The sequence below is a fragment of the Gracilinanus agilis genome, chromosome 4 (genome assembly GCF_016433145.1).
Source record: "Gracilinanus agilis isolate LMUSP501 chromosome 4, AgileGrace, whole genome shotgun sequence".
Taxonomy (NCBI): domain Eukaryota; kingdom Metazoa; phylum Chordata; class Mammalia; order Didelphimorphia; family Didelphidae; genus Gracilinanus; species Gracilinanus agilis.
This window is the reverse complement of record NC_058133.1, coordinates 172,913,757-172,938,061: the sequence shown is the minus strand read 5'-3', so window position 1 is coordinate 172,938,061 and position 24,305 is coordinate 172,913,757. Positions and strand designations below refer to the sequence as shown.

At 34.9% G+C, this 24,305-nt stretch overlaps 1 protein-coding gene across 1 annotated transcript in view; it reads left to right on the top strand.

The window, feature by feature from the left end:
- The window catches only part of USP32 (ubiquitin specific peptidase 32), a 282,076-nt gene extending 258,229 nt beyond the window's left edge, over window positions 1-23,847 (top strand). The window contains exons 28-34 of the mRNA XM_044676716.1: window positions 6,031-6,117; window positions 7,213-7,333; window positions 16,220-16,411; window positions 19,073-19,364; window positions 19,829-20,253; window positions 21,113-21,205; window positions 21,530-23,847. Coding sequence (XP_044532651.1) covers window positions 6,031-6,117; window positions 7,213-7,333; window positions 16,220-16,411; window positions 19,073-19,364; window positions 19,829-20,253; window positions 21,113-21,205; window positions 21,530-21,703 — 1,384 coding nt within the window. The 3' untranslated portion in view covers window positions 21,704-23,847. The remainder of the gene's footprint in view (window positions 1-6,030; window positions 6,118-7,212; window positions 7,334-16,219; window positions 16,412-19,072; window positions 19,365-19,828; window positions 20,254-21,112; window positions 21,206-21,529) is intronic.
- The last annotated feature ends 458 nt before the right edge of the window (window positions 23,848-24,305 follow it).

The following is a 24,305-nucleotide window of genomic DNA, read 5'->3' as shown; positions in this document are numbered from 1 at the left end:
TAGTGGATTACAAACTTAATTTTAGTCAACCATATATTATATACAGTGAAGAAAACTCATCTTAGTATAATATTAAAGAATGTGGAAGTGGTGTGTTCTCCTCTGCTCAGCACCTGAAGTATTATGTTTAATCCTAAGTGTTGTTTTTTTTTTCTTAAACCCTTACTTTCTATCTTAGAATCAGTACTGTATATTGGTTCCAAAGCAGAACAGTGGTAAGGCATAGGCAATGGGGGTTAAGTGACTTGCCTAGCGTCACACAGCTAGAACGTGTCTGAGGGCAGATTTGAACCTAGGACCAACTGTCTCTGGACCTGACTCTCAATCCACTGAGCCACCTAACACTGCCCTATAAGTGGTGTATTTTTGAAAGGACATTAATAAGTTGAAGAGTGCCAGTCCACAAGCATTTATAAAATCACAAACTATGTTTCAGTCTCTAGGAATATAAAAGGGTTAGAACCAGTACATGTCCTTGAGGAGCTTTCATTCTTTGGAGGTGATATCATGTGCATGTATGGGTTCATAAGAAATAAGTAAATCCAAAAATAAAGACAAAGTACTTTCACAGTAGAGGCTGTAGTGGTTGGGAGGACCAGGAGTAGTCTCATGTAGAAGATAGTGCTTGACCTGAACTTTGAGAGAAATTAGGAAGTCTTGAGTCATGGTGAGGAGAGGGAGTCCATTCTAGACCTGTGTAAAGATCTCCAGATTTTACTTTAAAAACAAAACAAAACAAAACACTTTACCTATTTCATCTGCTCTTTTAACTGTTTGGTCAGAAAATACTGACCACCTTCACTCTCATGCTGTCACTTTTTAAAAATACATATTCTCAAACAATTACCAATCCTGTTGTTATATCTTAGAAAACCCTAAAGAGTCCACCAGAAAATTATTCTAAACAATTAACAAATTCAGCAAACTTATAAAATATAAATCCACATAAATTACTAGCATTGTCATTTTTTAAAAACCTTACTTTCCATCTTGGAATCAATACTGTGCTTTGGTTTCAATGCAGAAGTGTAGTAAGGGCTAGGCAATGGGGCTTAAGTGACTGGCCCAGGGTCACATAGCTAGTAAGTGTCTGAGGTCAGATTTGAACTCGGGACTTTCTGTCTTTGGGCCTGGCTCTCAATCCACTGAGCCACCTAGCTTCCCTATATGTCATTTTAAAAAAACCACATAGCAGCAGGAAGCGCTAGAAAGAACAATTAAATTCAGATACTTGTAGAAGCTATAAAACAACTATCTGAAGAAGCTTCCAGGAACTATATATGAATCCAACTACAAAGGATTCTTTCCAGGGATATGAATGAAAATAATTGAAAAAACTTTAATTGTTTCTGAGTAGTCCAAGCTAATATAATACAAATGACTATTACCTAAATTAATTTGTTGAGTGCTTTGCCAGTCTAATTGCCAAAAGAATATTTTGTAGAGATTGAAAAATTATGATGGAATTCATATAAAGGAACAAAAAGTCGAGAATCTCAAGGGTAATAATGGAAAAAAAAAAGTTGGATGGCCTAGGTTTACCAGTGTCTCAAACTGTACTATAAAGCAGTAAGCATTAATGATTTGTTATTTTGGTACTGTTTAAGAAATGGAGAAAATTGCTCAGTGAAACAGATTAAATATGCAGCATATAAAGCTAAACAAACACAGGTGATATTTATCCTCCAGTTACTGGGAGAAGGAGTCATTATTTGACAAAAACTCTTGGAAAACCAAGAATTTTAGAAATTGGGGTTAGACCAACAACTCATCTCAAAATAAGTTCCAAATTAATTGATATTACTTAGCTATTAAAAAGTTATATCAGGGACAGATTAGAGGAAGAAGGAAGAGAGATCTATGTATAGTGAAAGAGTTGATGACTAAAGAAGTGATGATAGAGGGGTCACATAAAATCAGATAGATAATTTTGATTATTCATTATAAAATTGCAGAAATCTAATGTAGTTATAATTAGAAGGAAAACATGTAATTAGAGGAAAATTTGCAGGAAATTCTTTTTTTTTTCTTTTTAAAATAATTTAATTTTTGCTCCAATTACATATAAAAGTTTCCAACATTTTAAAAGGAATTTTGAGTCGAATTTTCTTTCTCCATCTCCCCCATAGATGGCACACATTCTCATATAGATTTTACACATGCAGTCATTTAGATAAACATTTTGGCATATTAATCTTTTGTGAAGGAAACAAACCCAAAAAAGATTTAAGATAGATAGTGAAAAAATTTTGCTTTGATCTGGATTAAGATTCTATCATTTCTTTTTTCTGTAAGCAGATGGCATTCTTTATTATGTCTTTGTTTTGGATCATCGTATTTATGAGAATAGCTAAGTTATTCACAGTTGTTCATTGTACAGTTTTCCTGTCACTTTGTATGATGTTCAGGAAATTTTCCTGATTATGTCTTATAGCTAGGATATCTAAAGAACTGATTAAAATATATAAAAACTAAAAACCATTCCCTAGTCAGATGTGAACAGGCAGTTTTCAGAAAAGAAATCCAAGCTATCAATAACCATAAAAAGATGTTCTAAATTTCTATTAATTAGAGAAATGCAGGTTAAAGCATCTTTGAGGTTTCACCTATAACCCTCTGACTGGCAAAGGTAGCAAAGAGGGAAATGACAAATATTGGAGAGGCTACCTAAGAACAAACATACTAAATCTATTACACTGCTGGTAGAGCTGTGGGTTGATCCAGCCATTCTGGAAAGCACTTTGGACTATGCCTTAGAAGTTACCAAACTGCATACCCTGGACTCAACTATACTATTAGTAAATCCCCAAAGAGATCAAAGAAAGGAAAAATTCCTATGTATATAAAAAAGCTTTATTTTTTATTTTATTTAGAGTAACCCTTTGCATAGTTGCCCAAAATTGGAAACTAAGACAAGTGTCCTAATTGGGGGAATGACTAAACAAATTATGGAATACATTAATGTAATGTAATGCTATTGTTGCCATAAGAAATGACAAAATGGACAATTTCAGAGGAAACTGGGAAGACTGCTATGAATTGTTACAAAGTAAAATGAACAGAATTAGGAAAGCAATTAATTTAAATGACATTACAGAGAATAACAATTTTAAAGGCTTTAGAATACTAGTCAATATAATTATAATCTACAGTTTCAGAATTCTGAAGATGAAATATATACTACTCCATCTCCTGCTAGGGAGGTGATGAAAGCAGAAATTGGGCATGCATTTTCAGGCATGGTCAGTGTGGAAGTTTGTTTTGCTGATTATGCATACTTATGATGAGGCCTTTATTTTTCATTTAATCACAGTGTTTTGCCATTTTTATCTTATCCCATAATCTTGCCTTTAAAGGCTACCATGCCAAAGTACCAAAGCAATACTTTTCATAAAGGTTCTGTTTCTCTTTTCAGCTTGGTACTGTGGTTAGAATTTTGTTCTCATTTCTATTTTGGCATTCTCTCTTCTTTCCTTTTGCTTTTAAAAAAAACTACCAAACCTTCAAATGTAAGCAAGCCCCATTACTCCCCACACCATTGGAAAGAGACTGGTTATTTTATTGTCATCATTTTTTTTTCCAGTTTGAGAATTAGTGAAGAGTTGCAAGTGCTCTGATTTGTACTTTTATCTTTATTGTGGATCCCTTTGGACAAGGGGGAGGGGAGGGATTAGATGTTGGCTCTAGTATTTAAAACTTGTGTGATCACCACAGACACTTCAGTTGTCTCATTTGTGAAATGAGAGGATTGTATTTGATTAAAGTTTCTTAACCTGGGGTCCATGAGGTTTAAAAAATATTTTCTATGACTGTATTTTGGTATAATTGATTTCCTTTTCAACCTATGAATTCTATGCATTTAAAATAAAAAAAGTCCCTAGGCTAGATTGTTTCTAAGGTCTCTTCACTTTTTAGTTAAATTACTTTAACAGTTTCCATACTTTTGAAGTATAAACAATTACTAATAGTCATGATCTATTAGGGAAGGGCTCACTAATTAAAGTTCTTGAAGAATGAGTCAGAGTGGAAAAAAGATGTATATCCAGAATTGTATCAACAGAAAAGAAATCTAGAGGAAATTTTTTATATCTATATTTGATTAATGAATTAAAAAAAAGAAAAATTAGATAATTGAACAGAGTAAATCAGAACATCCACATACTCCCTAGTGTGTGAAGAGAAACCTTTCCCAGCATCACGCATGGGGTCTACCTACATCCCTGAGCTTCTAATTTCTAGTGCAGGTTATGTGACTCTGAGTTTGATCTGGACATGATTGAAGTTGACCCAGAAGGGAGAGGGAGGTTAAAAGGTTGGAGAGGAGGATTAGCCTCTCTGTTTTTCTGCAGTGATCATCCAAGAAGGTGGCTGAGACCATGTTGAGACCACCCATGTGGCTAGCTGGAATAGGCATTTTCTTTCTATCTCTCTGCCTTTTCCTATCCAAGTAAATACTAATAAACTTCATGAAAAAATAAGGACCAGAGTTTTACACTAGTCACCATTTTAAAGGAAATGACTTGAGAAGAGACTGATTTGCCTAAAGAAGGAAATTTACTCTAGTTAGCCCCTTGACATTTTGACTGATTTCTCCTTGCTTGGAGTGTTTTTCATGGAAGTTTAATGACTCTTCAAACAGAACTACCACCTTGGAATAAATTGATTTTAGTAGTTACCTCCGAACCCAATTGTTCTCTGTTGGCTATCATCTCATTTCTCTCTACTACAGAGTTTTAATGATCATTTTGCCCTTGCATCTCTGCTTTCCACCCTCAGTTACCATGTCCAGACCTAGATAAGGTATTTTAGTTTTGTTCTTGATGATATATAAAATTGCTTCTATAAATATGTCCTTTATCAGGTGATGAAAAAGCCTTTCAAACAAAAGTAAGAATCTTAAAAAGTTATTTTGATATTATTTATCCTATTCTCTGTATATTTCCTGGGGAAGAGAGTAAGTTAGATAAATCGATGGCCTAGTATGCTTTGAAGCACTCCCCTTATCCTTCCCCCCCAAAAGTTGCCCTAGAAGTCATAGAACATCAGAGCTGGAAGTTATCTTAGAGATTAAATTGTCCATTGCCTCATTCTAATGAGGAATTCAAGACCTATAGAGGTGATGTGATTTGTCCACGGTCATGGCTAGGATTCAATTTTCCTCATTCTTACTATCATGTTTTCCTAATGTTTTTGCCAGGGTAAAGCACATGGTTTTGTTTTTATGTAGCAACCACTTCAGCAGCTTTGATTATAGAGGTATAAAGTATAATAGGCATAATACTCAGTTGTTCAACTTTAAGAGGATCCCATTCCCATCATCCTAAAAGGGGTTGCGTTTGGATATCAGTAAAAGTAGGCAAAAGACAAGCCATCTTTCAATACAGTCGTGTACTTGATTGTTCCTCAATTACACTAGACTATCTCCACCCTAATATTACTGCAACATATACCTACAGAAACTTAAGAGGAATACAAACACTAACACTGTGTCATAATTTCCCTTGCCATTTATAACAGAAGGGATCTGAGTGTAAAGAGTTTTAAGCATCTTAAAAAATAACTGAATTTCTAGCTTTCTGTAGTGTTTCACTGCCTTTGTCATGAAAAGGTTTTTATTAACTTTACTTTAATGTGAATTAAATCTATTTTGATAGAATGATTGCTATAGGACTGGGTGATTGATTCATTATATAGTATTTGCCTGGATTGTTTTGCATATAAATTGTCATAGCCTAAGGTGGCTGCCCTGCTGAGCTAACTTTTAAAACAAACATTACAGACTCACTATCAAATGTAACTGAGCAATACTACAGTTCCAAGGCCATTAAGTAATTGTTGGGTTGAAGTAAGCTACATTTAACCTTAAACTTGAATTCCCTCTACCTTACTACTTTAATGGGGTTAAAGGGGCCTTCTTGTTTTTACTGACAAATATTCCCCTTAGGTGTTAGTTCAAGGGAAGATCCAGGGAGGAGTTGAACAAAAAACCAGACCAGTTCTTATGCTGTATGTGTGTGTGTTCTGTTGTAGTGATGACAGCATGGGGTATCAGTATCCATTTACACTAAGAGTTGTGCAGAAGGATGGAAACTCCTGTGCTTGGTGTCCGTGGTACAGGTAAATTGTTCTTCCTGCTACCCAATGAGAGAAAATGCAGAATGGCTGCTTTTAAAAAATATTTTAAACCCCTACCTTTCATCTTAAAATCAATACTGTGTTTTGGAACCAAGGCAGAAGAGCAATAAGGGCTAGGCAATGGAGGTTAAATGACTTGCCCATGGTCACGCTGTTAGGAAGTGTCTGAGATCAGATTTGAACCCAAGACCTTCCATATCTAGGCCTGGCTCTCAGTCCACTGAGCCCTAGCTGCCTCTAGATAATAACTTTAATAGATTTCAAGGCTTCAGAGATAATATTAAGCAATGAGAACTTTTAATTAAAATAAAGGATCACTCATACAACCCATCCTTACAAATTGTGGTGACATCTTATACAGGAACAGATTGCTTTTATGATGAATTAATATTGTGAGATCATTGTTCAGCCTACTTCATTTTGATTCTCAAAACTCATGTTAGTAAGATAATCACATTACTACCTAAACTCATTCAAAAGACTGCTTTTACATCCTACATTTGATTTAAAGGGATTGTTTTTACTGTTGCTAGTCCAAAGAAAAATCTTGAAATTAAACTGACCAACAAGAGAGTCATTTTGTAGAAATATAGATTTAGTAGGTTAAAGAGGTAGAAATATAGATTTAGTAGGTTAAAAACAGATCCTCTGGCTCTGTTTTTAACTATATTAGGTACGTTGCTTGACATGTGTATTTCCATGTTTATAAAACAGTATTGTTAACACAAAGCAAGTTTTCTCGTTTTGGAGAATTAAGCAGCAGAATGTAGAATTTGCTCTAAAGTTGTTCTACCTCAGATGTTTCAATTCAACTGTTCTCTCATTTGTTTCTCTTGGAGCTCACATTTTTATATAGCTTACCAAATGATTGCCACATATTTTGGTAATCCAAAGTATCCTTTATGTGCTATTTTCTCTTTTAATAGTGAATGATCTTGGAATTGTCAGTAGTCTGTTGAGACTGTTGTTACAAATTATGAGAGAAAGAAAAAGTGTAGAGGCAGAAGACAAACTTTGTAATCTGAAAACTAGGTTCCTTCACAGTTTCTCTTCACCAAGTTTTTAATTTATCTTTAGATTTTGTCGAGGCTGTAAAATTGATTGTGCTGAAGATAGAGCTTTCATTGGAAATGCTTATATTGCTGTGGATTGGGACCCAACAGCTCTTCACCTTCGCTACCAGACTTCACAGGAAAGGGTAAGAACAAAGTACCAAGGGGCAGCTAGATGGCTAAGTGGATAGAGAGTGGACCTGGAGAAGAGAGAACCTGGATTCAAATTTGGCTTCATATACTTCCTAGCTGTGTGACCCTGGGCAAGTCATTCAACCTCAGTTGCCTAGCTCTCATTACTCTTCTGCCTTGGAATTGATACTTATTATCCGTTCCAAAAGGAGGTAAGGGTTTTTTGAAAAAAAGAACAAAGTGCCAGACAGAGCCTTTTTGGTATCTTATAATGTCCTAATTCTTAAAAGCATTTTTATTTGCTTTGAAATTATACCTCTATCCTAATTGCACCATGTCATTCTATTGCAAGCATATCTTAGTACACAGAAGAGAGTTAGTGATTTTCTAAATAGTACTCAGGCCTTGTGTTGTCCGAGGTTTCCTTTTGTCTGCTATACTACTTTAATAGTTGTTTTTGGCCATTAACAATGATCAGTGATGATTAAAAGAAATTCTAGAATCAGAACTCTGAGCTGCAAATGCCTTTTGCCCATTAATTAAGGGTTAGCATGAAGCTGCAGTTTTTGATAACTAAAAACCACTTAGCTCCGTTGTATTCAGGCTGTAGTTGCTATCTTTGATTTCACAGTGTAATACCTACTTCTCTGGCCACACATACCTAGTTCCTTTAGCTGAGTTGTCATGTAACATGGACTTAGGATCTTTCACCATATTGATTACTCATCTCTATACCATTTCTGACTTATTGGTATCCTCCTTAAACCATAGAGATCAGAAGTGAGTGTAGTACTCCTTATGTGATCTGAAGGGGGCAGAATTCAGTAGGAGTATCACCTCAATGCATGCTTTTTTATCTATGTAGCCCTAAATACCATTAGCTTGTTTGACTGCTACCTCACACAGTTGACTTATTGAGCTGGCAATCCACTAAAACCCCCATATCTTCTCAGAACTATCGGTGCTTTCCTAATCTTAATTAAGGATTAATTTTTTTTGGTATTCAAATGTAAGAATATATCCTTTTTTAATTACACCTTAATCAGTTTAGCCTAATGTGCCAGCCTGTTGAAATCTTTGGCTCTATTGACTATTGTGTTAGCTGGAGAAAATCATCATATTAGTATTCATGTTTGCAAACTGCTTTCATTAACTTGTTTCTACAAGACAATTCCATAAGTTTAGTTAGTAAGTTAACGTTCAGCATTGATGGAAGGTGATTAGTCATGTTTTGTTAAAATCCATCTTACATTACTGAGAACTAGGAAGTTCTTCCAGTTCTATTTTTGGGAATTGGTAGTCCGTCTGGTTGAAAGATTTTTATTGACTGTTGTCTTTAAATTGGTGAAAACCTAGGTAACTGACTGGAAGAAATGGGGATATTTGGATAGATAGTGTTTATCTACATTTGATGGTTTAGTTTCTTGGCTCTGTATTTCTGAGGAAATTTAGGTTGTTTGCAATTGCAGGAAACATGCCCTTTCACACTTGCTGTAGTAACTCCAGAGCCTGATATGAAAAAATAATGTCCCTTACTTCCTGTCATTAACTGATTTGCTTAATTAAGAAATAGATGAGAGTCATAGCACTTCTCATTCTGAGGATGAGAATGTCTAAAGATGATGAAAGCAAAGCCATCTTGTCTTGTAAGAGGAAAGATCTCTTTCTGCTTCAGGTTTTTGTGGTTTAATTTGAGGAGCTCTGGAAACCTAAAATCTATTTAGACATTTTTCTTTGAATAAAAAGGGACTCCTGTGAACTCTCAGGTCTTTTTCCACTTTTAGTTTCTTGGTTTTGGTTTTGACTTGAGAGCCACAGAAACCAAAGAGATGCTGATATACAAAATTAAGGTGATAATTATATTTCTTGCCAAGATTGATACTTGAAGGGAGACATATCAGTTCCTCCTCACTCTAGTCAAAACCTAAAATTTGCACAAGATTGATCAAGGAATATAATGAGAAACTTCAGCAAGTTTTTCTATTCAAGAAATCAGCCAGAGGCCTATAGGTAAAAGCATAGAAGACTGTCAGGAAAACTCTATCCTTACTTAGGAAAACAAGCCTCTAAGCTGACCAGAAATATTGGTAGCCTTAATGCTATAAGTCTTGTCTGAAGTAACAGGAGTAGAAGCTTCTTAGAGTAATAAGCCTTATAGCTAAGAAACTTTGAAACCACCAGGAGCAGCAGTGCTCAAACAAGGACAGGCCTGGGGGGCACCCTGATCCCTATCTCATTGTCCTGAAATGTCAAAGAAGGCCCTAAAAAGTCATTATGCTGAATCTCAGAAATTCAGATGAAGCTGACCCTAGAAAGGTGTGGAATTCAGAACAGGAACCTGAGTGACAGAAACATAGCAGGAGGCAGAGCCTGGCCCTTGCACAAAACTCCAGTTCAAGAATGAATTTTAGAGAGATGAATAACTAAAGAAATTTAAATAACTATAAAGAATTATTGGAGGTCTAGAACTATTCCAAAATCCCAACCGAAAGGAGACAGTGTTGTCATAACAACTGGAAGCAGAAATTCAAGATGGGAAAATGAATCTTTGACAAGAACTATATGAGTGCCTAGACTGAATAAAGCAAGAGTTTAAAAAACAACTCTGGAATAGAATTAGAAGGAGAATAAATAGCTTATAGCAAAAATTGGTAAACCTTTTCCAAGTACTTGATCTCTGAGAATTAGAAGAGGGCAGAGAAATCAGTGACTCTGAAGTAGTAGTAAATGTTATATAACAAATCAAAATATTGAAAAATAGAAGAAAATGAAAGCTAAAATCAGAAACAACTGACCCTTTATAAAGAGGCAAGGAGAAAGACTTTAAGAATCATTTGATTCTTTCTCAACTATGCATATTTCTTTTAATGGTTTTGTTTTTCTTTTCTTCCAATGTAAAGGGAGTGAAAGGAAGAAAAAATATATTTTGGTTCAAAAAACAAATTTTAAAAAGAATCATTGGACTCCTTGAAAACTATCATTTTAAAGAAATAGCCTGAGCTCTTTTTGTAGTGGCAAAAGAATTGGAAACTGAGGGGATGTCCATCAATTTGGGAATGGATGCATAAGTTGTGGTATGTAATTGTAATGGAATATTACTGTAATATAAGAAACGATGAGGTCAAAACCTAAACTGATGCAAAGTAAAGTGAGCAGAACCAGGAAAACATCGCACACAGTAACAGCTATTCTTAGCATTACAGTGATCCAAGACAATCCTCAAGGACTCATGAAGAAAAGCATCATCCTCCTCCAGAAAAAAAGTAATGGAGTTTGAATGCAGACCAGACATACTATATTTCTATTTCTTTTTTTTAAGTTCTCTTTCACAAAATTACTAATATGAAAAGATGTTTTATACTATTACAAATATAAAATCTATATTGGATTGATTGCTGTCCCAGGGAAGAGAGAGAAGAAGGAGGATAAGAATTTAATAAAAAGTTTAAAAAATAAGTGGTTGTTTTTTTTTTTTAAGGGAAAAAAAAAGCTTTTTAAAGCAGTCTGGACACTGATCTTTCAATAAATCATAAATGAAAACTGCCCAGATCTATTAGAATCAATGGACAAAATGACTGCTGAAAGAATCCACCAATCACTTCCTGAAACTCCACAAGGAAAAGTCCCAGAAATGTCATCAAAATCAAAACTACTCATGTCAAAGAAAAAAATACCACAAGCATCCAAAATCAAAACTATTCATGTCAAAGAAAAAAATACCACAAGCATCCAAAAAAGTTCAAGTACCAAGAAACTACAATTAGGTCATCGTGATCAGTCCAGATTCTAAAGATGTAAAATTCAACTATGTGAGAATTTTAGAATAATACTAAGTCACATTCAATTCAAGGCAAAACACCAATTAATATGATGTGTTGTGAGACACATTTCTATGTTATGTCAGCTTTTGTCTATTGTCATGTATAGATGTGATATATTATGGCATACCATATTACCAACAGTTGTAACTCTTATTTTAAAAAAAAGAATGTTGAACAAAATGGAAAGAAGGAAGACTACTTCAGAAGGAAACAATGCCAGAATAAAAAAGAAGAGACTTGTAAATACTGTAAGCAGCTTTTAATAACCTAAGTTTTAATGAGCATATAGTAGAGTTGTAAATTAATATTATCCCTTAACGGGAAAAGAAAGCTTCTAGCAGCTTTTAACAATTAACAATTCAGTTTTATTAAAATAGAGATAGTAAAAGAATATTGTAAAATGAATATAGTAAAGGAGGGAAATATAGGAAAGAAGTAGAGAAAGAAATTTTCCTAATGTCTATACTAGTTATCCTATAACTGCCTATAACTACTATCTAAAACTGCCTATATCTACTTATAACTACTGCTAATAACAACCACCCCACAAAGTTCCAACCCAATCTACCCAAGCAAAACCAACCCAATCAGAGTTTAATCCAACCCCAATTAGGTCTGTCATTGAAGACCAACCACCTCCCAAAAAGTTCAAGAAAGGAAAAAAACCCTATGAGCTCAAACCCAAAGCCAAAAAGCTTTTGTAAGAAGCTCAGTAAGCTCAGGCTTGCTTTTTATATTCCAGCAACTAAACACCAACCACCAACCCAACACACTCCCAACAGCTAACTTCCCCAAAACTGCCAGCACCTGTCAGCAACTGACTCATCCCTTGACCAGCTGACACTGGCCCTTTTATGTCCCCTTCTTAATTCACTTCCTATCTCTCTGGTTTCTACTTCCTTTCACTGTGGGTTGGTTAATCCCTACACTTCTCTATGGTAAGAGGACCTCCAGGTCTCCCGTTAAATTAGAGAAAAGGAATAAAGAATTCCTTTTTACAATAAATTAGAACAAAAATTGATATAATTGAATGGCATGATTGTAGTCATGGTAACTCAAAGTAGGATGAGATGTTGGAATGTCTGAATCTATAGTATGAGATACCGTAAAACACAAAGGAAAAATAAAAGCAGAATTGCACCAGCTTTTTGTGGTTTGCAAACATTTATCAGAAATAGAAAAAAAAAGTGTTAGAAGTAGAATGTCTTAGATGTATGGATTAAAAATTGCAATCAAAAATACACTTCTCCTAGAGCTCCCATCATTTGAGGTAGTAAAAGATAATGAAAATTAAGTAGATAGTAAATAAATTTATACTGTAAGAATTGGTAGGTTTGATCACTTTAAAAATCAAATTCTGTTGCAAAATGTCAAAATTATCTTAGCAGAGATGGCTAGTAGAGACGAGGTCACAACCACTAAACAGCCTAATATTTTAAAGAAAATAATAGAAAAAAAAAAAGATATATTGATCAACACATTTTAATGTGAACAGAGCAGGCTTGTTCTGGGAAAAAGATGCCTTCCAGAACATATATTAGCAAAGAAGAAAAATTTCAATCTGGATTTAGTGTCTACAAATTGCCTAACACTTTTATTGGGAAGTAATGCTGAAAGAAATTTTAGTTAAAACCAGTGCTTATTTATCATTCTCAAAGTTCATTCTCTTCAAGGGGCTACAAACACTTTTACCATTCCTTAAAAGTAGAAAAGAAAGTTTCTGGAATATAAAGGGAACCAATCATTACAATGCAATTATCAAAAATATTTAACTCCCTCTCTAATAACAAATACAAGCCCCAGATTAAGAATGCCTGGAATAAAGTGACTTACAGAAAAGAGGAAGATAGTATCTATCAAACAATTTAGGCTATTGGCATGACAGTGGAGAATCCAGTGGTAGGACATATTCCCAAAATGGTTTATCATGTAAGAGAACTTCCTTATAAATGTGTGTGTGTTTTCCCCATCTGCATCTACATGCATTGGACAGAGATAGTGACTAGAACTATGATTTCATTAGTGTGGGGAGTTCTTAGGTGAGGGAACTTCCTATAAAAGTGCAGGTCAGCACATTCTGTGCAATTCTTAGTATTAAGAGAGTTGTGTAGAACACAGAAGAGTTGAGTGCTTGCCTGGGGTCACAGCCATTATGTACCAGAAATAAGACCTTAAACTAGTGTTTGTCAACTGTGCCGGCAAAGCTGCCTTTTCTATCTAGCTTCATAGCTCATACAGTTTTTTAAGCAAATCAATATTCCTTATGAGTTCAGCCTAAACCATAAAGGATAAGTAGGCATGATAAATGACATATCTGCAAATGGGAAGAGGTTAACTATTATCTGATGCTCATTTTTTTAAAGAAGGTACTTGAGTAGGTCCCCTTATACTTGCAAAGAGTATGTAAGAAATATCAGCATATGCTTTCTTCAGACATTTCCAAGGAATTTTTAGTTGTCAGTAATCTGTTTGCAACATATAGCTTTTTCTGATGAATGAAGAATTCGGAGGATGAAGGAAAACTTTAAAATAAAATATGATTTTAATAAATAAATAAACTTGTGACTTTTTTCTAATTGCTAAGACCAATATCCCATCTGGGTTTCAACTATAATATTTGGAAAAGGAAAAAAATGTCAGGCCCTGTTGTGATGAACCCAAAAAAAAAAAAAAAAAGAGCTAAAGAGTGTCTGAGACCAAATTTTGAACCCAGGATCTCCTGTTTCCAGGCCTATCCACTCTATCCACTGAGTCATTCTATGAAACCCCATTTGGGTTTTCTTGGCAAAGATACTAGAGTGGTTTGCTATTTCCTCTTCCAGCTTATTTTACAGATGAGGAAACTGAGGCAAACAGGGTTAAGTGACTTGCCCAGAGTCACACAGCTAATAACTGTCTGAGGCCAGATTCGAACCCCAGGCCTACACCCAGAATCAAGCCAAATTTCTCTTAAACTTTTTTTTTTCTCCTCCAAAGTTTCCCCTTTTCAATAAGTCATTTCATAAGGGATATAATGATGAAATGGTAAAAACCTAATTTTGACAGATTAAGCCATAATGTGACTCTTTCTTGTGATTCAAATTCCCTTTAAATAGTGAGTCTTAGCAGAAATGTGTTCCATCCAAAATTGTCTAAACTTTCTAAATTTTTAAATAAAGACAGAGGGGCCAATCTTGGACTTTGTAGTTAAAGAAAATTCTCATTAGAGACTTCGTAGAGAAGGAAAATATGGGCCTTGATGAGCAAAGCAACATAGGGAATGTAGTTTAAAAGAAAACAGACAGGTAGGAGCAACCACTTAGTAAGATGGTGATGTGCCATATATATGTTTTGATCTTCCTCAAAAAAAAACCAAAAGTAGTCATTATCCACAGGACTTTGAGTTCAGCCCTTGGTCATAAGGTTCTCTGTGTGTTACTTGGTAGAAATGGTAGTATTTTGGTTTGGAGTCTCACCTATATCCCAATTCATCCAGGGACATCCTGATTTTGTAGTGCTTGGTTCAAGTGACAACCAGTTATAAAGAAAGAATAAAATATTTGTCTTTCCCTTCTTCTCTATCAATACCTATCTGTCTTATCTATTTTTTCTCTTTTCCAAACAAATAATCAAGCAAACATAACTTGCTGGTTGACAAAGCCCCTAAGGTTTGAAGTTATGTGATTGGAGGAGTTTTCAGCAAGAATACTTAATTTTTCTGTGAGTTTTCTGTTTATCACAATTTCTTATCCCACATGAGAGATAAGCACAAGCAACAATTCACATAGTACTGTAATAACTCTGTAGTACATGGGGCAAATATGTAAATGGAACACAACCTGTGGGGCTTAATGCCTCTGTAAACTGTCTTCCTGTTGTGATCTTCTCTATATTCTTTGCTGGTTATTCCAAGTTCAGTTTTTCTACATCTATGATATATTCTTTCCTCTGAGTAAAAAACCTGTAGCATAAATTGGCCTGCCCCGCATTCCAGAATTAAGAATTGTCATGTTATGCTTAATTTTTAAATAGAGGCACAAATTGTTTTCTTTCTCCTCCCCCTCACCCCCCAACAGATTTAACCCTGGCTGCATCTCAGAACTCTCAAACTCAAATAATCCACCAGCCTCAGGCTCCCTTAGTAGAAGGTATTATAAGTGTATACCACCACATCTAGCTCAATTTAACATTATTAATAATGATAACAGAATTCATATAGCACTTAAAGACTTGCAAAGCACTTATATATAATCTCATTTAATGATATATGTTATCTCATTTGATTTGGTAAGTGCTATTATTGTCTCCATTTACAGATGTGAATGACTGAGACAGAGGTTAAGTGGTCACAAAGTAAACAGAGTAGAATTTGAATGCAAGTCTTTCTGATTCAGAATCTAGCATTCTCTCCACTGAGCCATCTTGTTTTCTCTCTTCCAAAGGAACAAATTGTTTAGTTTTCTAACAGGACAAAAAGAGCCATCTATACACAAAAATAAAAAATTTTAATTAAAATAATATCACTTGTTTTCTATATCTACCAGTTTTTAATTGTATATTATACTTTTGTTGCTGTTATTTTTATAAAGTTATGTTTATTAATTTTTGTGCGATAATATTCCATTACATTAATATATTGCAATTCACACATTTCCCAATTATTGAACAATTAGACTATTTCCAGATTTCATTATTATTACAATTAAAACCTAAATGAATATTTTTGTATAGATAAGACTTTTAAAATTTTTTCTTCTAATAGCATCCTTAGAATAAAGCCCTTGTGGGGGGTAGCTGGGTAGCTCAGTGGAGTGAGAGTCAGGCCTAGAGATAGGAGGTCCTAGGTTCAAACCCGGCCTCAGCCACTTCCCAGCTGTGTGACCCTGGGCAAGTCACTTGACCCCCATTGCCCACCCTTACCAATCTTCCACCTATGAGACAATACACCGAAGTACAAGGGTTTAAAAAAAAAAAAAAAAAGAATAAAGCCCTTGTGAATGTGATCACTGGGTCAAAGGGTATAGTTTTGATTACAGATGGGCACTCACATCCTGCACACAAATAGACCAGCCCTCTTCTTAATGACCTTTCTCCATCTAGATTGTGGAAGAGCATGAAAGTGTAGAACAGAGCCGCAGAGCACAAGCAGAGCCCATCAACCTGGACAACTGCCTGTGTGCCTTCACCCACGAGGAAGAGTTGGGGGAGAATGAGATGTATTACTGTTCTAAGTGCAAAACCCACTGCTTGGCCACCAAAAAGCTGGACCTTTGGAGACTCCCTCCAATTCTGGTATGTTCTTGTATAAGCAAACATAAGCAATAAACAAGTCAGGTGGCCATTTTCATTCAACTTGAGAAGAAAACTTACCATTCAACAAATATCTATTTGAACCTTTTTAGGTAAAAAATATTGTGCAAGTCTTTGGGGAATTATGTAAAGCTGAATAAAGCATAGTCTCTGCTCTTAAGGAGCTTATAATCTAGGCAATATTTCTACAAATTAATTAGTTAACGTTTTTTGAAGCCAAAGTTCCCTCATTTTTTTTAAGAGGAATAAAAAAAATCTTCACTTCTCCTTGTTTCTTTTTTCTCTTATCAAAAGTGTCCTTTGTACTTACAAAAATACACTTCAAGGTTGTAACTGAGGCTTTTTCCTTCCACAGGAAGAACTAGCCTTTATAGAGAATTTTGTGATACTAACCCATGAATTATGTTTCAAACACTTGAGGTGTGCCCTGGGGTTCCATATTCTTGAGATGGGATAATTTGCAATTATTTTTTAATGTTAGAAGTAGCATTTAAAATTGAGCAGAGAGGTAGCAGTGTAATGCTAATCTTTGTATAATGTAATTTTTGGTATCTTTAAAGAATATAGTCATGGCAGTTTTTAACATTCAAGAAAGTTGGGATTTTCTAAAGTACTCTTAGATAAGGTTGCTAATAACATTTTAAAAATTCTTAGTCTTAAAGTTGTTTTTTAAAAAGTACAAAAAGTCCTATTGTACTGATAGTGGAAAATAACTTATAAACACACCATAGAAAGAATAGTGTTATAAAAAGTTAAGCGTCTTGAATGAAAACAATACTTGGTTGGTTTTTTTAAAGGTTATATAATCCAAATTTTACAAAACTGAACAAAATAAGCATTTCCATATACAAAGAAGATAGTACACAAATGAAATCACAGATCTCTTAAATGTTTCCCTTACTTTTCTTCATATCTACATAATAAATCCTGTCCACAAATGACCCAACCCTTCCCTCCCTGAGTCCTGGAAGATATTGTCAGGGAGACCAATATGTACATATAAATTAGATCTTTTCATGTTTTACCTTTCTATACACTTTCTGGGGATAGCATTCATTTATTTCTTTTATTCTTCCAGCATTAATTCTGTGACTGTATATAATGTTCTTCTGGTTCTACTCATTTCTCTATTATCTCATACAGTTCTTTCCAAGTTTTTAAGAAATCCATCTGCTTGTCATTTCTTATGGTACAGTAGTGTTCCATCACAATCCTATACTGCAAGTTTTTAGCCATTTCCCAATTGATGGGCATTCCTTCAATTTCCAATTCTTTGCCACCACAAAGAGAACTGCTATAAATATTTTGGGACATAAGAATTTTTGTTCCTATTTCTCTGATCTCCTTGGGAAACAGACCTAGCAATGGTATTGCTGGTTATACGGTTATACCCAGTTTTATAAATCTCTGGTATTAATTGCAAATTGTTCTCCAAAATGGTTAGATCAGTTCATAGCTCCACCAATAGTATATTAGCATCCCCATTTTTCCACGTCCTTTCCAACTTTTGTCATTAGCCAGTCTAATGAGTGTGAGATGATATTTCAAGAGTTGTTTGGGTTCCTATTTTTCTAATCAGCAGCGATTTGGAGCATTTAAAAAATATATTACCTTTACCACTTCATCTGAAAATTTTTCTTATCTTTTGCCCACTTATCAGCTGGGGGATGGCTCTTATTCTTATACATTTGACACGCCTCTATATATTTTAGATATGAGACCTCTTCTCAGAGAGGCTACATATAAAAACAATTAACCACTATTCTACATTCTTTCTAATCTTGGCAGCGTTTGTTTTATTTGTCCCAAATCTTTTTAATTTAATGTACTCAAAATGATCTATTTTACATTTCACAATGTTCTCCTTCTCTTGTTATTCATAAATTCCTCTCCTAGCCATAAATCTGATAGGTTAGTAAGTTCTCTGTTCTAATTTACTTATGGAATCTCCTTTTATGTCTAGATCATGTATCCATTTTAATCTTATCTTAGTGAATGGTGTAAGATAGAGTCTATACCTACTTTCTGCCAAACTAGCTTCCAGTTGTCCCAGCAATCTTTACCAAATAGTGATTTTTTATCTCTAAAACCTGGATCTATGATTTTGTCAAATACAAAATTACTATAATCTTTTACTGTTGTTTGTTGTATATCTGTTCTGTTCCAATGACCTATCTATTTCTTAGCCAGTAGCAGATGTTTCTGGTAATTACTGCTTTATAATAAAGTTTTAAATCTGGGACTGCTAGATATCCTTCCTTTGTGCTTTTTTCATTAATTCTTTTGATATTTTTGATCTTTTATTCTTCTAGGTGAATTTTTTTATTTTTTCTAACTCAGTAAAATAATGTTTTAGTAGTTTAATTGGGTTGGCATTGAATAAGTAGATTGGCTTAGATAGAATTGTCATTTTAATTATTTGGCTCTGCCCATCCTACAATTAATGTTTCTCCAGTTATTTAGATCTGACTTTATTTGTGTGAAAAGTGTTTTACATAGTTGATATTTTGAGGCACTTAAAGAAAAATTATTTCTAAAATTTCCAAATTGTTATTATCTTACCATGTTATATCACTTTGATTTTAGAGAGCTACCTTGGTCACATCTTTTGGATACAGATGCTTTTTACTGTTTTTCCCTCAGATAATTCATCTAAAACGATTTCAGTTTGTGAATGGTCGCTGGATAAAATCACAGAAAATAGTTAAATTTCCTCGTGAAAGTTTCGACCCCAGTGCTTTTCTTGTGCCAAGGGATCCAGCTCTGTGCCAACGAAAACTACTCACACCCCAAGGGGATGATCTTTCTGAGCCACGGATTATACAGGGAGAAGTAAAGAAAGTGGATCTCCAGAACACATGGACTACAGGGGAGGGGGATATGTTGAGCAAGAGTCCATCCTCACTGAGTGGGAACATCATCTGTAACACAAAAGGTAAGAGATCTGTGGCAAAGATAACAAAACCATTATGAGTCACCTTACTAATCACACTAGGTAAGCTTTGTTGAGACTCCTGGAAACAACAATCTTTTCTTTTAATATTTGCCTTTGATTTGGTCTAGAGAGAGGAGTGTATATTTGTAACTCTTAGACTAAGTGTTCTGTTATATTGAATTGAGACCAAAATATCTCACCTTCATATCCTTATAGGGAACATTTTCAGGACTTTCTTGCCTTTGAATCATTATGTCTTAAGATTTTTCTATCTTTCTATAAATCTCACTCAGTTTGGAGTGACCTGGTAGAGGAAGTGAAATTGTTTCTTCTGTAGCATGCAAGATAAATAGCTACAAATCTGAGTGTTCTCATTATCCTCTTTCCAAATAAGAATTTTAAGCCGGCTCCTATTTATTTTTTAATGGATAAATTAATTCTTGTGAATTCATCCTCTTTTACAGGTTCGCCTTCTTTAGCAAGGAAAAGTGGTACCAGTTGTCCTTCAAGCAAAAATAGCAGCCCAAATAGCAGCCCACGGACTTTAGGAAGGTGCAAAGGGCGGCTTCGACTGCCCCAAATTGGCAGCAAAAACAAACTCTCAAATAGTAAAGAGAACTTGGATGCCAGTAGAGAGAATGGCACTGACCAGCCTTTTGATCTGGCAGATGCCATGAGCAAAGGGCATGTATTAGGTGGCAGCCAACCTGAACTATTCACTCTTCAGGATCATGAGACCACTTTGACTAACGGATTCCTTTATGAGCATGATGCTTATAATAATGGCTGCAGCAATGGTCATATGGAAAACCACAGTGAGGAAGATAGCGTGGATGACCAAAGAGAAGATGTCTGTGTTAAACCTATTTACAACTTATATGCAATTTCAGTAAGTAGGCCATGAAATTGAGTCTTTAATGGGGGATGGATCTTTGGATCATTCTAGTTTGGCACTTCTCAAAGAAAGATCCAAAATTCAAGTCAGAATTGTAATGTGTTTTTTTTCTTTTTTTTTCAAACCCTTACCTTCTGTCTTGGAGCCAGTGGCTCCAAGATAGAAGAGTGGTAAGGCTAGGCAATGGGGGTCAAGTGACTTGCCCAGGGTCACACAGCTGAGAAGTGGCTGAGACCAGATTTGAACCTAGGACCTCCCGTCTCTAGGCCTGGCTCTCAATTCACTGAGCTACCCAGCTTCCCCGAGAATTATAATGTTTTGTATCTTGCTTTGTTTTTCAAATTTGAATCTACATCAAAAAGTCACCCCACCTCCCATCCCCAAATTAATTCTATTCATAGTTGTTTTCTCAGGTAAAAAAGTTCCACAACATTTTCAGGGAGTGTAAGAGAATGAGAATATTGCTAGTAGTAAGTGGTTAAAATAAATGGTGCCGGGGCAGCTGGGTAGCTCAGCGGATTGAGAGTCGGGCCTAGAGACGAGAGGTCCTAGGTTCAAATTTGGCCTCAGACACTTCCCAGCTGTGTGACTCTGGGCAAGTCACTTGACCCCCATTGCCCACTCTTACCACTCTTCCACCTAGGAGCCAATACACAGAAGTTAAGGGTTTAAAAAAAATTAAATAAAATTAAATAAAATAAATGATGTCCTGCTGAAATGGCTTATTGCCCACAAAGTTTAATTAATATATGCTGATTCTCTAGACCATTCTTTCATGCCATAAAGATGAGAAATTTTTGCTCTGTCTGCAGTGACTTTTAACATGCCATCATTTTTCTCTTTATTTCTTCAGTGCCATTCAGGAATTATGGGTGGGGGCCATTACGTCACTTATGCCAAAAATCCAAACAACAAGTGGTACTGCTACAATGACAGCAGCTGCAAGGTAACTGTCTCCAGTCTTTGGTAGGAAGGCAAAATAGAAGCAAGAGCTGGGGAGGGCTGGGGGAATATACTCAAAATAATGATATAAAAATTTTGATATTAAAAATAGCTTCTGTTAAAATATATATAGCTTCTTTCACTTTGGAGAGGGGAGGGGCAGGAATGAAGAGTTATTTCAGATGTCATGGTTTGCATTTACCTATAGTTGGAATGTTTTCTAAGTAATTTCATTTTCCTCTTTAGAAACTATATACTCCTTTTAAAAGATGGATTTTAGGATTTTTGGTTTTAGGATTTTTATTGAATGTGTCTTTTTCACTTTCAGGAACTCCACCCAGATGAAATTGACACTGACTCTGCCTACATTCTTTTCTATGAGCAACAGGGAATGGACTATGCACAATTTCTGCCAAAGATCGATGGCAAAAAGATGGCAGACACGAGCAGCATGGATGAAGACTTTGAGTCTGATTACAAAAAGTACTGCGTATTACAGTAAACTCATAACTCTTCCTGTAGGGCAAGGGGATATCGGGAAAACAGCTCCTTGCAACTGACTTTTGTCAAAAGCATCACTGAAGCGGGCAAACTAAATAGTTATTTTATCCTGTGACCCTGAAGCACAAAATGAAAAGCCTAATTAAATAGCTGTTAACATAATGATAGGATTGTTTTCTTTTGGGAATAACTCACTACAAGCTCACACAAGTGCTTTGATGGGAGTGACAGTCAGAAGCTGCCATTGTCTGGTGAACAAAATGGTTTGGCATGCCAGCCAACTAGGACCAAGTAAGAGCTAGTCTGTAATGTGTAGAATCTACTGGTTATCCTAACAAAATAGGAAGGGTCTCCTTAGAGTAAGAATAAAACAAAAAAAAAAATTTGTAGTGTTGTCTGGAGACGACATGATTTGCTACCTCCTTTTTCCTGAATTTTTATTCCATTATATTGACAAGAAGTGGAAAGCAAGATCATGAAAAGGTGTATATGTGACTCTGGTATGAGCACTTTTTTTAGACCATCTTGCCACTATTTATATGTCTATTTTGATTTTTGTTTTGTTTTTGTATTTGGAACACAACTGAAACCGGTGGCAGAGGTATGTTGTAATCTGCCCAGAGAGGATTTTCTCTCAGTTGGTTAATCTCCAGCCAGTGGCTAAAAGGCTTTTGGGAGCTATGTGCAGGGAGAGACACCTGAAGAATGGTTGTCCAGGCAGAGGCACTTTGGTTTAGGATACACCCAACATGTATCCATTTCCCAACAGTTTGATGCTGGAGGATGTTTGCAGTTTTTCACCTTGTATCAAAATGCACATATTGCACAGAGGGTTCCTGGAAGAAAAGTTGTATCAAGAGCTAAGTTGTGTTTTATGATTGGTAATTTTTTTTGCACTTTAAAAAACAAAAATAATTCATACAGCTTAATGTTCAAAAGCCTCCTATTTGGTGGCTCTAAAGTGACTAGAGTATTTGTGTTCCCTACTATGAAATTTAAAAATAACACAATACCGAAGCATTGATAATTTCTAGATAGTTCTCATGAAATTGGTGAATATGTTTTTATCATTCAATACTTGGTATAGAATAAATCTTTTATTGGTTTGCATTTTTTCATTTATAAAATAAAGAATTGCTGTACCCATTTTGGCATTTGACAATTTTTAGGGCTTTTAAAATTTTATATTTACTAGTCATAATATTTTGTGATTCCTTTACTTTCCTCTAATTATTCAGGACTGGAAGAAAGGTATATACATTATTTATTTGAGAAAGCATTTTAACATTTTTTCCAGTGTTGATATTTTAAAATATTTTTGAAGTAAATGTTTTATTTTTTTCAGCCTTCCTTTGTTTGATTTAAATCCTGATGTGTTAACTGTCATTAATCACTACACTACCAAATTCCATCACCCTTCCTTAGAGGTAGGAGATCATTATTGATGTGATCAACATTTGTGTTCTGATTTCTGAGTCTGGTTAATATCTGGTTTCCCTTTTGTGCATTTTACAACAGTGTCTTAATCTGCCTGCAATCTTTTTTTCCAATTAAGAATTTCCATTAAGAATTAAGAATTGAAAAAAAGTCATGTCATTTCACAAGGAGAAGATAATCTTGCCAATTCAGAATGAAATTTTATTTTAATAAAGTGACATAAGTAAACAGCAGGATTTAGGAGGCTGGTGAAATAAAGCAAAATACAGACTTCTGGTTTTAGAACTTTCAGTACACAAAAATTTTGTCTTTTCCTACTTGGACAAACTCCATGAAAAAGTAAAAGATTTTCAATAATTTCCTTACCAATGTTTTATTTAAGCAGGTAGCACACAATCTACTAATGTTATTTGATCTGTGTTTGTTATTGGTTGTAATTATTTTTTAATTAAATTAATTCATGAATTAGCAGAAAATTTATTAAATTAACTATTAATATTAATTACATTCACTTTGTAAATTACTGTATAAAACTTATTGACAATGCACTGACTTTAGAAAGATGTTAATGTATATAAATACAGTGTAAATAAAATAGTGTTGATGGTATTGAAATATAAACTGTATAAAAAAGCATCAGTAATTGTATATGGAGTGAACCTGTTTATCTGTAACTATTATTACAACAAATTAAATACTGTGGATGCACCTGTGTGGCTTTTTGTTGTTGTTATTATTGGAGTGTGAATAGAAAGTTACTGAAGAGCTTTCTTCTATGACCATGTGTTTCTCTTCCATTGTGAATAATGGCCATGTGACATTTAGAGTCTGTACTGAGTCCCTGTGGTAGCCACCTGTAAACAGCTGTATTGGTAGTAGAACAAAATGCCATTGATTGTGGAGAGGTAAGTATGAAGGCCCTACTCACCTACAGGAAATGTCAGAAGAAAAGCAGAGGGGCTGGAGCAAAATAAGAGAACAGGAATGAGCAGAACTGAGTACCCTATTCAGCCACCTCCATGTGCCATCAAGAAGCAGGTTCTGAGCAACTGTCTGCTATCTACTATGCTTAAGATGTTGTGGAGGGAATGCAAAGAAGATTAAGGATCTATGGAAATGAGAAGTTTCTCTTCACCCTGCCTCAATTCATCTTCTCTGAGGGTAGG